Genomic DNA, 15,405 nt, shown 5'->3' with positions numbered 1-15,405 from the left:
GTATGGTAGCAAGTCTAAATTTCATCATGTGATATGCTTGTTATGGAAAATTGTAACATTTACTTCTCAGTATTAAACTATCAGTTGTTCCTTCTTGGGTACTTTTAGTTTAGCAAATTGACATTGCTTTATAAATACTTTATGAACACTATTTTATGATGATTCAGTATAGCAACAGAAATTAAATTTGAAGCATGTTTCAGTGAAAATGGTTTGAATACAAGGGACAAATTTAATTAGAAAGGTCCAGAATATTGATAAATGAAATCTTACATTACAAATATACCAAATTACATATACATAAAATATTAAAAATGTGCACAAACTTTTTATTTGTACCCAGTTCCATTTTCAGCATATCTACATAGAAAAGTCATTCTCCCAATCAATTTTTCTAGGTGGACAGATTTACAAACCAGAAGATTGTTAAGGAAAAAGAGACAATTCTTTGTCTTGGCTATTAATATATTTATCATTAAGGAACTTTTTTCAGAATGTGACCTATGTATATTCACTGATATTTGTGGATACCAAATATTTAAAGGTATTTACGGTTTAAAGGTATTCACTTAATATTATCTGTAAAATTTAAGGTTTAAAGGTATTCAGTTAATGTTAACTGCAAAATTTAAAGTCAAATTTCCTTAAAAAAAAAAGTAATCTCTAAGAAAGGGCAGTAGACGAAAAGCTGTAAAGCTGTTAATCTTTCTTCTCTACTTTTGTTCTTCCAAAATTTTGCTACTGAAAGGAGTCAATATTTACACAAGTTGTAGTGAAAAAAGACTGAGTAGCCAATAACCCATCTCACACCCAACTTAATGACAATCCAAATAACAGCTGACAGAGCTAAACTCTCATGTGAGTTGCACTAATAAGACAAATAATAATCCCTTTCAACTCCTTCTTTGCAGCTGTTACTAAATTGAATTTGGTTTTTTTCATAAATATATTTAAAATAAAATTATTTTTGGATGCCATTTATGCTCATAAAGAGTTTGGGCATCTTCAAAGAATAACATCCTTTGTAAAGATGAGTGATTTCATCTTTATTATTTAAAAAAAATTCAGTCATCTAAAAATGCTACACTCAGTAATTTGTTAGGAATGAAAGGAAGGAGCCAATAGTGAATCAGAGTTTTATGGCTGTGAGGGACAAAACTGCAATAATTGAAAATGAAAGGGTAGGAATCCAGGAGTTGATGAAGCCTTGGTAATTAAGTATAAAATTTCAGAGAGGAAAACAACAGTCGGTCCAAATCCAAAAACTTCTAGAAAAGGATTAACATCAAATTTGGGTACTTGTGAGCTGTGTCTTATCTCTACATCCACAGTGGTTAATAAATGGAAGTGATTAATAAATGCTTCTTAAATAAATGTAATTTGTTTGAACTTAGACTCTTCATTGAGTTACACAGTAGCACTCAGGAAAGAGCAGTCATGAGTAAAATAAATATAACTGGTATAGAAGGCACTATCTGTACTTTGTGAAAATTGATGGACATTAGTCAGTATCTAAACTCGAATCATAACTCAGGCAAATACTTGCACTTATGATTAAAGAGTCCGTTAGGGAAACTGTCTATCCACGGAGGTTATAAAACTCATTATTGTTTAATAACATTGTCCTAAGAAAAAGAATGATGATATAAAATGAAAAGGAATTGCTGCTAAATAAAGCATTTCTTTCTGAAAAGGACTGACAAGATTAACCATGATTAAAAAAAAAAAAGTGCTGGAAATTTCCTAATTACGTATATTCCCTAACTATACTTAGAACAGCATAGGAAAACAAAAGTCCAGTTATGAAATTACTAAAACGTTTATTAATAAAATATTGATTTTATTAAGGTTAGGATATTTAATATTTGAAACAAACGACAGGATGCTTTAATGTTGAATGCAGTCAGTTCTGTTCTACCATCCTATTTTCATATTAAAATTTACTTAGCAATAGACCTTTGGAAAATCTATTCATTTTCTATCACAAGTTGACTCTGGAATGAAAGCTCATATTTAACAGACATTGTCAAGCCAATGGAATGTTAGGCATGAAATTCTGTTTTCCCATTGGCTACTGTACTGATCATTAGTTTTGGGAAATTACCATTACCAAAAACAGCAAGCCACAGAGTTCTGGAAAAAAGGAAAGGTTAAAATGTTAATAGAGCATACTTTTTTTCACTTATTCAAGTTTTGCTTAGCTAACAAGCTTAGATATAATCTCTGACACAGGTATTTCCTGTCAGTTAATAAGTGACTTGGGTTCTTCAACTCCCAAAGCTTATGATTAAGCAGCAGGAAACTCCCTCTCCTGTTATTAGTCCTGATATACAGTCCAGGATATCTGACTGTACGGAACGGGGGTGTTTAGCGTCATTGTGGAATGTCAAGAAGATGACTATAAAAGTTAAAGGAACTCAGACACTGACTCTGTAAACTTGTGCTACTCCTTTGATTGAAGTCATTTTGAAAACTTACCAATGGCTGAGCTCCACGAGCACATATCTGATGCTTTCCAGTAATCGTAAGGCTTGGAAAGGAGCTTTAAAAACCGTGTTAAAGAAAATATGAGGACTCCCAAGTATAACCCCTGGGCACGGGGACAGGAGACGAGAATTTTAGCCCACCAACTGCCTCGGCCACTTGTGTTTTCTAAGCTTCAGTTTCCTGCCCTTTATAAAGTGAAGGGCGTGGCCTAAATTGGGATTCTCAAACATGAGTGCCTACCCCGGCCAAAGTCAATCTACCGGGGGCTGGCGTGGGGAGAGTATGGAGGGTGCTAAGGGCCGAGGGCACCTGGAAAGCCCCTTCAAAGGGGGTGGTCACCACTTAGCTTAAGCTGCGTTGCTCAGGCAGAAACACTAGACTAGTGTTCATTTTTTCTTTATCAGAGAATCCAAACATTCATTTTTATGTGAAATCAAATTTTTTAATGTTGGAAATAAATCATTATTTAAAAGCATTGCGTGGAACAAATGTAAATAAATGAAAACAAAGCAGTGCTGCCACCACCACCTATGTCTAAGGGCTAAATTAGCCCCTGAGGGACTGGTCTATTATCTCTGGCCCAGAAGATCTAGCAGGTCTTTTCCAGTATTGTCCAAAGTGTGTGCTTCAGAAAACTAGACCCTTTGATTTTATTGGTCTAGTTTCAGGGGTTGGCAGATTTTCTCTTAAAGGGCCAGACAGTAAATGTTTTAGGATGGTGGGCCATGTCATCGCTCACAGTCAGCTCTGCAGTTGTTAACACAGAGGCAGCCACAGGCAATATAAAACCTCATGCGCATGCCTGGGTCCAATAAAACTTTATTTACAAAAACATCCTAGTTTGCCAACCCCGGGTCTAGAGGATTTCTTAAAATAAGTTTAGGAATTCTTGTATACTACAGTCCTCACATTTTATTATATTAAGGTATCAAAGAAGCACTGCAGGAAAGAAACCTTATTTTGTTTAATACAAATACCATGCTAATACCTGGGAAAGCTAGTGTTTTGGCCAGCAGTGCTTTCTGGCCCGAAGAGACAGCTCTTGGACCTTTGTATTCCTCATCTTGGCAAGAAATGACTCGCCTACTCTAGCACTACATCTCATCTTCTAGTCCTGCCTATTCTGAAAGACAGTCTAAGAGAACACAGTTCTAAAACTGAACTTTGTGACTTCAATTCCTGGCTTGGCCACTTATTAATTAAATGACCTTGGATAAGTTATTTAATCTCTTTGTGCCTCAATTACTCATCTGCAAAATGGGATTAATAATAAAACTCACATCATGCAAAATGGGGTTAATAACAAAACTTACATCATGGGATCTATGTTGTAGGAAATAAGTTACCATGCATAAAGCACTTAAAACAGTACCTAGTACATAATATACATTCAATTTAAGTATAATTTAAGTATTTTGCAACTATTAATATGACTAGCCAAATCCTTTTTTCTTTTTTTTCTTTTGGCTGTCATAGTCCTCAAATACTGACCCACAGGAAGGCAAATATTAAATAGTCTATATTATGAGTTTTTAATAATGGCCAAGGATATGATGAAAACAGGTCCCTAGACTAAAGATAATCACCCTGAACATAGGAAGTACACCACTGCCCTCTCCTCGCTGTTCACCATGCCACACCAAACACACACACGTGATTTTCTCAGTTCCCTTGCTGAGTGAAAGACTTCTTGGGAGTCCCTGAAGGTCGTTTTCTGTAGCTAATCTCAGAATGAGATGATGCTGGGAACACCACTAACTCTTACAAAGTTCCAGGGTCTCCTGGAACAGGAGGTTTACCCACTTTCCAACAGCCCACAAGGAAATACCTCTCAAAAGACATCACATAACTGCCTCCCACCATCTTCAGGAGCACTAGGGACCACACGGAGAGATGGGTGGCCCACAGAGGGATAGGTGACAGGAGCCCCCCAGGCTGGAAGGGCAAACGCAGGTCAGGGAAACAGGGCAGGTGACCTCAGGTCTTCACAGTGGGTCCTACTTTGTTAAAAGTATTGGGAATGAAGCTCTGATAGAATTCCCTCCAAAGTCACATACAAATGACTTTTGAATATTAGGCCCCTTCTATCCCTCCTTTATTGACAGTTATCTCTGTGACTAAAAAAATATATATTATCAACACCTTAGATTTAGTCATGACATTGATAATGAAATTTATACTTTTTATATTTGACTCAGTCCTACAGTAAAATAAGGACTTAATTGACTTATGTACACAGAGAATAATTGCTAGAAGTTTATTTTCATATAATTTTTGTAACTTAGAATTATTTCCCTAAATATTTTGCAGTTAGCTCCTCAGAATAATATCACATTTAAAGTCTCCCAAAGAGCAACCAAAAAGACAATAGTATTTTTATCAAACAACAAATGCTCATTTTCAAATAAATGGAGAAAAAAGTTAAAGAAAATTGATAATTCCTGATTATCAAGATTTTCCATAAAATGAACAATCTTTAACATTGGCTAAGTAAATACCATTCTTTTTTTTCTTTTTTTTTTTTGCCGTACGCGGGCCTGTCACGCGGGCTCACTGCTGTGGCCTCTCCCGTTGTGGAGCACAGGCTCTGGACACGCAAGCTCAGCGGCCATGGCTCACGGGCCCAGCCGCTCCACGGCATGTGGGATCTTCCCCGACCAGGGCACGAGCCCTCGTCCCCTGCATCGGCAGGCGGACTCTCAACCACTGCGCCACCAGGGAAGCCCTGTAAATACCATTCTTTTAGGTGGTGATTGTTTAAGTAATGCTCTGGAAATTTCATTCTAGGATGAACAAAGGTCAGCTTTTCACTGTATCATCTTCATGATTAAAGACAGTAACTTATTAATTTCTTTTGTTTTAGTCCTGGGGTTAACATTTCTATATGAGACGCAATAATTATACACAATTGTTTATATTAGGTATAAACCATGTGATATTTTATGATACAGGAAAAAGTTAAAAATGGTAGGACTAAAGCTTTGATTGAATATGTATGGCTGGTAAGCACACACATATATGTGTGTCTATATAATTTCTTGTTGACAAACATATTCATAGAACAATGGAAAAAAATTAAAGAGTGACTATGCCAGAGACTTACCACAGCTGAGGTTGCTTTCAGCTTTCAGAGCTAGGGTTGGGATATTCCAAAAGTCATTTTGCCAGTCCACCACATTCCCTTTCACATTGCAGCTGAGGTTGAAGAGGATTTTGGAATTCATGGCAAAATTCCAAAGTCGAAAGTTATAAATGTCCCCTTTTAGAGAGGCAATTTCATTTTGATTGGAGCCCAGCAACAATTTCCCATTCCCAGGAATAACTTTACTAATGGTAGAATCACATGAAACTGCCCCATAGTTTCTTTTGAAATTTACACCAACGTATCCCAAAGAATTATTCCAAACGATGCAGAGCTGCTCAAAGCTTTCTGTGAAAATATCTTCCTTATCTTTTACAGGTAACGCACTGTTTAGTAAGCATTTTGAGCCAGAAATAGATAGAAAGTAGCCATTCTTGGTCTTTCCGAAACTGAGCAATTGTGTGAAGGATGCATCTGAGTAGGAGAAAGCTGTCCATTCGTTGTCTTCCTTGCCAATTTTGGTTGCTTCAAAGCAGAGTGTGAAAGCTCTGAGCTCTGGAATAGAGACACTTTTTGCAAGAGATACCTGGTAAGTATCTAGTGTCTGGGGTAAAATGACCTTTTGATTCCTTAAGGACACGGCAACTAGGACAAAACACAGTAACAGATAAAGCCTGTTAACGTCAGACATGGACTAATGAGATGCAAAATGTCTGATACAGCCAACCCCTCCACACTCTCTACTAATTGACTTTTACCCACCCTTTGTCCCACACTCTCCTCTTTCTCTGTCCACCACTCTCTTTCACCAACCCAGTACCTTATACCCATAACAATAAGAAACCCCACCCATTTTTAACTCTAATCACTGTTGGCTCTCACACCTAAACCTTCCAGTTATAGCTGCCAAGGTGACAGTTTTTTTCTTTTTTTAAATCCCTGATTTGGGTGGGGGGGAAAATTAAAGAACCTACTGGTTTCAAGAAAGTTCTGTTTATACATTATGATTTTCAAAACTATGTTTCTTTTCAAATAATTTCTAAACATAATAACTAATAGTTCCATTTTTCATTAACTTTCACCCTTCTCAAACATTCCTGTGCTACCCTTTCCCTTCAGACACCCCATATCCTACTTGTCTTCCCCATCACCAGGCTATTTTAGGATCAAAGGCAAAGACAATTCCACTGAGGAGAGGGAGTCGGGTAAAAAAACAAACAAAAATGGCATTTTAAGCTATATTTCTTTTACATCTGGGCATGTGAGCTAGTTTCTGAGAGACAGTAAAGAGCAGTGGTTAAAGGGCAGACAGTGGAGCTCCCTGCCCAGCTCTCCCACACAGTGCCCTGTGACCTTGGGCATGCCACTCTACTTTAGCTCCCTTGTCCATAAAACAAAGGGAAGGGCATCTATTATACAGGTGGGCCATAGGAACTGAATAAGTTAATCCCCTCAAAGCGCTGGAGCGGTATCTGTGTCATAGTCAATATACAGCTATTACTGATTACTAATATAGATTACTATAATTCTGTGCATGACAAATTCAAAATAAAAATGCTTTAGCCTAGTCCTTCTGTGACATATCTAAAATTATTAAGTAACACAATGGATTTAGCTCTGTGCTAATATTATAGATATTGTGAAACATTATGTACTGATTTGAGAGAGAAGTAGCTCTCCCCAAAAATACTGTTCAATACTGGCTTCATATGAATACTAGTTTGAATATATTTTAATACATACCAAGAATAGCTCTATAGTAATAACATCATTTTAATATAATATTCTAGTCAAAAATTCACAATGGAATCTAATAGAATGATTATTTTTTAGTCTACTTCTTATATATAAAGCAGTTTCTAGGTCTACTTACCCAAAGGGATACTTATACAATATGTAACCAGTATTCTACATGCATTGTTAAAATAAGAAGGCTGGAAGGAAATATGTTCATCAACATTTTATTAGTGGTTATGGCTGGGTGGTAGATGTACAGGTAATTCTAATTTGCTTTTCTTTTTTAATCTTCAAATTTCTTACAGTATTTTATAACCTTAAAACATTATTTGAAAAATTAAAGCATGCGTGTTTCAATTAACCACATATATATCTAATGTCAGTCACAAACAGTAAATAAAGCTGAAACCAAAAACACAATTTGTAATAATAATGGTCAGAATGGTGCCTTTCTCTTCTGTTTCTTTTTTTGATACATAACACCTACTTAAGCAGCTCAGAAGGGAAAAAAAAGTATAACTAAATCTCACAGTCTCAAAGCTTGAGATTTCCTTAAGGAAAGACTGGCTTGGAGAGAATGAGATTATTTAAATGTTCTGATATGCCGGAACCCGGGAAATACGTCTGATAAAAATATATTTCTTTCCTTCAATTAGCCATTTTCAAGGGGCTTTCCTCAGGCTCTGCTGTTTATTAGCTTCAGTTATACATAGCTGTTTTTACATTTAAATTTATATGTTTATTTCCCACATTTGTCCCCCTAGTTCCTGAAAAGGGCAACATCTTAAAAGCCTAAAATAAAAGGACTTCTAAATAAGAATGTTTTAAATGTTTGACGGAGAGATGTTAGAATTACAGATTCAATTATTAGCTGTGGGATATCTACAGGGTCTTTCAAGCGGCCTTTAAATGTTCTGTATATAAACAATATAAAAGAATTCAGCTCTACTGTAACCAGATTTTGGATCTGGTAACTATATCACTAATGAGAACGTTCAGAGAACACTAACAGATTCTTGCACTTAAATTCTAATCCTAATCATTCACATTCACATAAAAGAGCATAACCGTCTTCTGGTCCTCGTGTTTATTGTAGAACAGGCTAAATGAAACCAGAAGGTTGGCGCTGCCTTTGGTTTACATACCTCTGATGTAGCTGGCATTGAAACCTTTCTTCTGGATGCTAAAGTCACTTGAAAAGGACACATGCATTTCATTCGCACTTGAGTTAAATGATAGGCCTTTGGCAGTTGCTCCACAAAATTTAGTCTGGCTCTCTCCATTATCAAGGGATAATGAGTCATAAATGCAATTGGGAGCTTCTTCAATGTCGAAGTCATTAAACGTTATCTGAATGATATAGCCCGCGGGGGCTCGGAGGGTCCACATGCAAGCCTGGCTGTTGGGGTAGTCGTTAGGGTAGCACGGAGAAGTAAAGGTCCCAGAAGGGTTGGAGAGGACAACCCTGCAGTTGGCACATCCCCACGCTGCTGGGCAGACAAAAGAAAGACAGAGAGAAGGACTGGGATCAGAGGCGTGTAATTACCCAAGAGTACCACACAATGGGGACAATCAAACAGTAAACATTTTAAAATACCAAAACATAATCATCAACATTAAAAGGAAAATGAAACCATCTCAAGAAGAAAAAGAAAAACCAAGAGAGCAACAAAAAGTAAAAGAAAAATACAAAATTTTAGAGCACTGATTTTTTAAACTGGGGGCTCATAAATGCTGAGAATCTGATAAAAGTCAGGGGAACTCCCTCCAGTAAAGTGTACAGGGGCCACTGCCCTTGGCATACAATTTCAGGGAGTACATGAGGCCTCAGGAGGCAACACCGGATTTCACATAGGTACACTGACTCAGATGAAGAATCTCTACTCTACAGGCTAACTGAGCTGGGGTGGAGGGGATCTTATAGAACCATAAATGTAGAACAATATTACAAACCATGGAAGAGAAACAGGAAATAAATGTTTAAAGAGAAAGCTAGCTACCAGTACAAAAAATTCAACAAGTTATCTTCTGGCAGATGGTAGTTTTTTCTAAAATTCAAATAAACAGCATCACCTTGTATGTGTGAAGCACTTATAGTTTTGTTTTGTTTTGAATTTATTTATTTTATTTTTGGCTGCGTTGGGTCTTCATTGCTGCATGCGGGCTTTCTCTAGTTGCAGCAAGCAGGGGCTACTCTTCACTGTGGTGCGCGGGCTTCTCATTGCGGTGGCTTCTCTTGTTGTGGAGCACGGGGTCCAGGCACAAAGGCTTCAGTAGTTGTGGCTCGCAGGCTCAGTAGTTGTGGCTCGAGGGCTCTAGAGCGCAGGCTCAGTAGTTGTGGCTCATGGGCTTAGTTGCTCCGTGGCATGTGGGATCTTCCTGGACCAGGGCTCGAACCCGTGTCCCCTGCACTGGCAGGCGGATTCTTAACCACTGCACCACCAGGGAAGCCCAGTACTTATAGTTTTGAAAAATACTTTCACTTCTCCCGCTTGTTTATTTTAGTTGGTAATTATATACCTGTGCGATTATCTTATTTATTCATTCATTCAGTGAATATTTATTGAGTGCCTGCTACACGCCAGGCACTATTCTAAGTAGTATATACCAATGAGCAGGAAAGACAAAGTCTCCATCTGAATGATTCTTACACTTCAGTTTTGGACCCAAAGATAAACAAACAATAATGTAATGACAGATGATAATAAGAGGCAGGAAGAAAAGTAAAGCAATCAATTATTTCTCAAGTAGTACTTATCCAGGGCCTGGTCACCAGCTGGATCCAGAAACCAAGGTCTACTGTCTTTCTATTTAGTGATGCTTTTGAAATTAATATTCATGTTGTTTTTAAACATTTGTATAAATGTAGGCAGCAGTGTCATTTATCCAACATTCTGGATAAATAAACTGTCATAAAACTGACACATACACTTTCTAAAAGTAAAAGACTTCTACCAGGTTAATGGAACTCACTCTCAACTTACTGTGTTCTTCCCTCTTTTACTGAGTTGAGTAGAATGAATATGCAATGACTTTTCTTGAAAACGGTAGTTAGTACAAGTATTACTTATTCTTCTATGATACAGTGATATATTCAAGGATTTAGATGTGTTATGCTGCTAGAGTTAGGTTTTTCTTTTTTCCTTTCCCTGTGGCCACCTTGTGTTATGCAGGGGTTTGCTTTGCCAATTCTGCTCCCCAACCATTCTTTCTAACTTGCCCTCCCTCTGGCTCTTTCTCCCTAAGTCTCCAACATCTTTTACAGGGCTGAGGATAGACAGAGAAAACAATCTATGATCATCAAGTGTTAGCCAAATACCTTCTCTTTTTTTTTTTTTTTTTTTTTTTGCGGTACGCGGGCCTCTCACTGCTGTGGCCTCTCCCGTAGCGGAGCACAGGCTCCGGACGCACAGCCTCAGCGGCCATGGCTCACGGGCCCAGCCGCTCCGGGGCATGTGGGATCTTCCCGGACCGGGGCACGAACCCGTGTCCCCTGCATCGGCAGGCGGACTCTCAACCACTGCGCCACCAGGGAAGCCCCAAATGCCTTCTCTTATCCATCCCTGGAGCACGATGCTCCTCTCCTTGTAGCAGCTGGGTTAATTCCATGTGTGAGATTATTTTGTTTATTGTCGGATTCTCCCACTATTCTCTAGGCTGAACAAGCAGAGGGTATGTACTGTCATAGTCACCATCTTACCCCTCAGGAACTCACAGCACCCCTGCCACATGGGAGACCTTTGATAAAATTTGTTAAATTTAAGAACAAATAAATGAGTCACTTAAATGAAAGAAAACACACCTAACTTAAAGAATGACTAAGTACAGTATATGAAACTAAGTCAACCAAAGTCTAAGTCCAAAAAATGGCTGAGCGCATAAGGTCTGGGATATCTCTTTGGATGGGGTTTCGGGGCTCTTTTTTCCAATGGTTTCACTCACAGCAAGAGACTGAGATGAGCGGGGCCTGCCTCTCTGGCACATTTAGCTTTCTATTACTATACCTTGGGCTCAGGAGAGAGAACTAATCCTAGTAGATTAACAGTAATGTATCCAGTGAAAGGCACTGGAGATTATAAAAGAAAAAAAGAAAGGAAAATAAGATACGGTCTCTGTGTCATTCCAACATGCATGCAAGCAGCATCATTTTTCCAAAATGAGATGCTATCCCCTACATCCAAGACCCAGCTAACGTTCATTGTTGTCTTTATCATGATACATTATTTTTGCCAAATTCTTCCCTAGAGCTAATGAAAGGTATACAAACAAGTCAATCTGACAGATCACACTGACCATGTAATCTTGAATAAATTAATTTCTCTGTACCTCAGCTTCACCACTTTATACTGGTGGTAATAAAAGTGCCCCCCACCCATGGTTATAGGGAGGACTAGATAGATTAATACTGGAAGGTCCTGGAAACTGTACTGGCCACAGAGTTAGCACTATTTAAATGTTGGCTATTATTAATCATTACTATAACAAAATCTGTGAATCAATAATTTAAGAGAGAAAAAGTAGCACCCCACCTTAACGGAATCACTTTTTCCCTTAGGCACTCATTGTGATAGAAAAGAGAAAGAGAAGACACCCATAATAATCACTTAAAAAGCACTTAAAGCATTCTTCTATGTGATTCTCATCTGCAGTAGCTAAACCGCATTTAGAGATAATGCTACCAAATAGCGATTATCTTAATTGGATGAAATGTCAATTAAACTAGGCACAGTATCATGGTGTTCATTATATTTATAGATCACAGTAAAGGGCTTTCACATAGATTATCTCACTTGGTATCATAACAACCCTGGGAATTAGTACCTCCTCCCTCTTCAGATGACACGAATAAGACTATTATAGATTATATAACTTGTCCAAAGTTACATATCTAATTGATAGCAGGACCAAGGTTCAAACCAGCTCTTTTGAATATAAGTCTAGTGTTTTTCTAGAGGAGGAAAAAAGTTGCCAAGATTAAACAAAAGACACAGCAAAGTGATGAGCCCAAGTCTTGTTTTAAGAGACAATGCTTTTTAATGGGCAATTTCAAAGTTAAACATATGAAATTAAGTGTAAACACATGTTTAAACTTAGTGTAATCACGCTAACATTGATGTATTTTAAGAAACTAATTTTGAAATATTTTAGTAACGAATGTTAGAGAGTCTAAAATGTAGTGCTTTGGATTTGTCCACTTGGAGCAATCAAATGTCACTGCTAATTGATTCCTACACAGTGAGCCAGTTCATGAAGAAATTAATTTGTTTTCTCTTAAAGGCAGGGCTACTTAAAAAGATGGCTACTGAAGTAGCCACTGAATGAGGGCTTGGTAAAACCAGAGTTAACATTTTCTAAAAGCGAGCCAACTCAAAACATCTGGCTCAAGTTGTTCTCAAAGACAGATATAATAACATATTCACACTCATAATTCGTAAAAGCAGTTTTCCGGTAATCTAAACAAACAAACCAAATTCCACCCTTGGTTCTTGCCTATGCTTGCAATGTTGAGTAATAATTTACTTCTGCATATTTTCACAAAACTTTACTCTTCAAAGAAACGCAAATCTGAAATGGAAAACCTCCCAGTTATGCCAAAGGCTATCTCAATTTATAAAGAACACTTAGATTTAGATTTAATGGAACCATTATCTCATTTTTTTTAAATCTGAGATTTGGATTCTTACTCCACCTTTGCTGTAAGTACTTCTCTATAAATCAAATACTATGTGCTTTAAAATCTAAGACAGGAGTAGCAGATCCTAAGAGATAAATAGAAAGAGATCAATTTTAGCGGCTTTCAACCCACATCTGTAGACAAAATAACTGATTTTCCTATACTGTGTTAAGTGGTGAAGAAATGAATGTACTTAAATCTTTTTTTTTTTTATTTTGAATGTGTGTAAAACTGACACTAATAAATTTGCTGTAAAATCTGGCCGGTGAAAAAAATATCTCCAGAAAATTTCCTTTCAGTTGCCTGTTCAGTTTGCATCTATTCAAAGTCACTGTTTGAATTACCTATGTGAATCTATTAAATTCTAATCAATGAGTTGCTTAAAAAGGTTTAAAATATTTAGTAGCCTTGGTGGTTTCTGAAGATTAAGCCTAAGGGCAGCAACTGAGAGCTCCAGGATCAGCCTGATGCCTTAATCACTACCAAGCCAGGACAGCCACACACCATTGCTCCAGATCAAGAGAAATGCTGCCAGATATAGCATCATTGAAACGTAAAATATAAATAATACTTTAGATGCTGGCATGTGTTAAATGACTGATAATACACAGAACTGAATGACTTCATCAAAGTAAGTATTTAAATTTAAGTGATTTCAGGCCTCTATGCATATTTTTTCAGGATGGCAAGGAATCTGAAGGCAATCTGGCTGTGACATCTGCGTTTCTGTTAATGTGACAGACTTGGCAAGCATCCCCGCACTCCCTCACCACTCCTCTTCAAGCTCTGCACTCAAAGAGAGCATTGCCGTCCAGGGGAAAGTCACTCTTTCACCAAGGTTACGTTGTCCATTCCATTCTCCTGCTAGAACTCTCAGAAGCCAAGGAAGGATATCTGTTTGCTCTCAAACTCCTCCTAAAGCACTGGCTTCCCCAGGGTTAACCGGAAAATTGTCTGATTTCCCTCTGGGATGTTTCAACCTCAAAATGTTCTTTGGAAGCACCATGAATACGAAGGTACCGCAGTGACTTAGGCCTGGGTTCAAAAGTGTACCACTCTACTCGAATGAGTTCAATTAAGTCTGGCCTTGCTAGAAAACTAACAAAAAGTTGAAGTGAAGGTTTCTTGGTGAGGCACCATTAAGCTTGACAATTTTTTGAAGCTCCAAAGAGATTCATACGCACCACACCCTCAAACACATTTCTGTCTGTAATATTGTTAATGCTTAAACTTTGAATCCTGTCTTTCCATAATCACCTTGGCATGAAAACATTCCATATGTAACTGCAAAAGCTAATACTGTGGGGAGATCCAAACAAGTGAACTGCTGTAAATCCTTCTAGAGTCAGCTTATTATGTAGATATATATCCCTTGCAAGAGGATTAAACACACAAGCACACATGCATGCATTTGCACACACACCCACACACATTCTCATGGGAAACTATTCTCTCTTAAGTAATGGCTGAGTTTTTCTCCAGGTGTTAAAATAATAATAATAATAATAATCTAAAGGCAATGCACCATTTGAAACAGTCTACAGCTGCTTGGCCTATCACTTAATCTACCTTCTGGTTAATACATTCAAGTCTCTTATCCCCTCCCTTCCTGCACTGTAAACCCCTAACTCTGTATTAATCTAGCCATGGACCTTCTTGCTCTCTAATGCATAGACTTCTGAGCACTGTTGAAAGAATTCTCAAAATCATGCAGTTTATTTATACTAAAGAGGCTTCCAATTTGATCTTACTCATGCTCTGTAACATTTGATGCCTCTGAACACTCCCTGATTCTGAGTCTCTCCACTCGGTTCCTACTGTCTCCTTGCTCTCCTCCTGCCTTTCTCTCTGCCCTCTCTGAGCTTACCTCTGCTCTACTGGCCCTTAAAATCCTTGCAATTCAAAGTATGGGCCTCAGACCAGTAGCATCAGCATCAGCTGGGAGCTTGTTAGACAAGTGGAATCACCCAGACCTTCTAAACAAAATCTGTATTTTAACAAGGTTTTCTGGTGATCTGCAAGCACATTAAAATCTGAAAAGCACTCCTTTAAGTAACAACGTACTGCCAGAAGCTATTCACAATCTCCACGTACGCACCTGCTCCCAGGAAGATCTGCCTCTCCTACATCTCTGGTAGTTGTATTTGTCCCATGACCCCAGGGGAGGACCCCTGACCTGAAGGGAACCAAATCATGGGCTTGGCTACTCAGTCAGATTCCCTCTCTTTGAAGTTAGAGGCACAGATAATTTATTCAGAAAACGATGAACAATAGAATGACAAAGTTATATAAACTCAAAGTAGCAGCTTCCTTGGCCACTTGCAAACAAAGACACTGATGGGCAGAGAAAAGAGAAAGAGAAAAAAATGTAAGAACAGAGAGATGAGAGAAAACCAGAACTTTGAAGAGCAGAGACTTTAATTCT

The 15,405-nt window shown here is 38.0% G+C and overlaps 1 protein-coding gene across 1 annotated transcript in view; it reads right to left on the bottom strand.

Moving 5' to 3' along the window:
* The window catches only part of ADGRG6 (adhesion G protein-coupled receptor G6), a gene marked incomplete at its 5' end in the record, with an annotated part of 128,682 nt that overhangs the window by 64,034 nt on the left and 49,243 nt on the right, over nt 1–15,405 (bottom strand). The window contains 2 exons of the mRNA XM_082669068.1: nt 5,591–6,214; nt 8,452–8,793. Coding sequence (XP_082525194.1) covers nt 5,591–6,214; nt 8,452–8,793 — 966 coding nt within the window. The remainder of the gene's footprint in view (nt 1–5,590; nt 6,215–8,451; nt 8,794–15,405) is intronic.

Source organism: Grampus griseus, assembly GCF_964374135.1.
Source record: "Grampus griseus genome assembly, chromosome: 13".
NCBI lineage: Eukaryota > Metazoa > Chordata > Mammalia > Artiodactyla > Delphinidae > Grampus > Grampus griseus.
The sequence above is the reverse complement of the archived record's forward strand: the minus strand, read 5'-3'. Positions and strand labels throughout refer to the sequence as shown.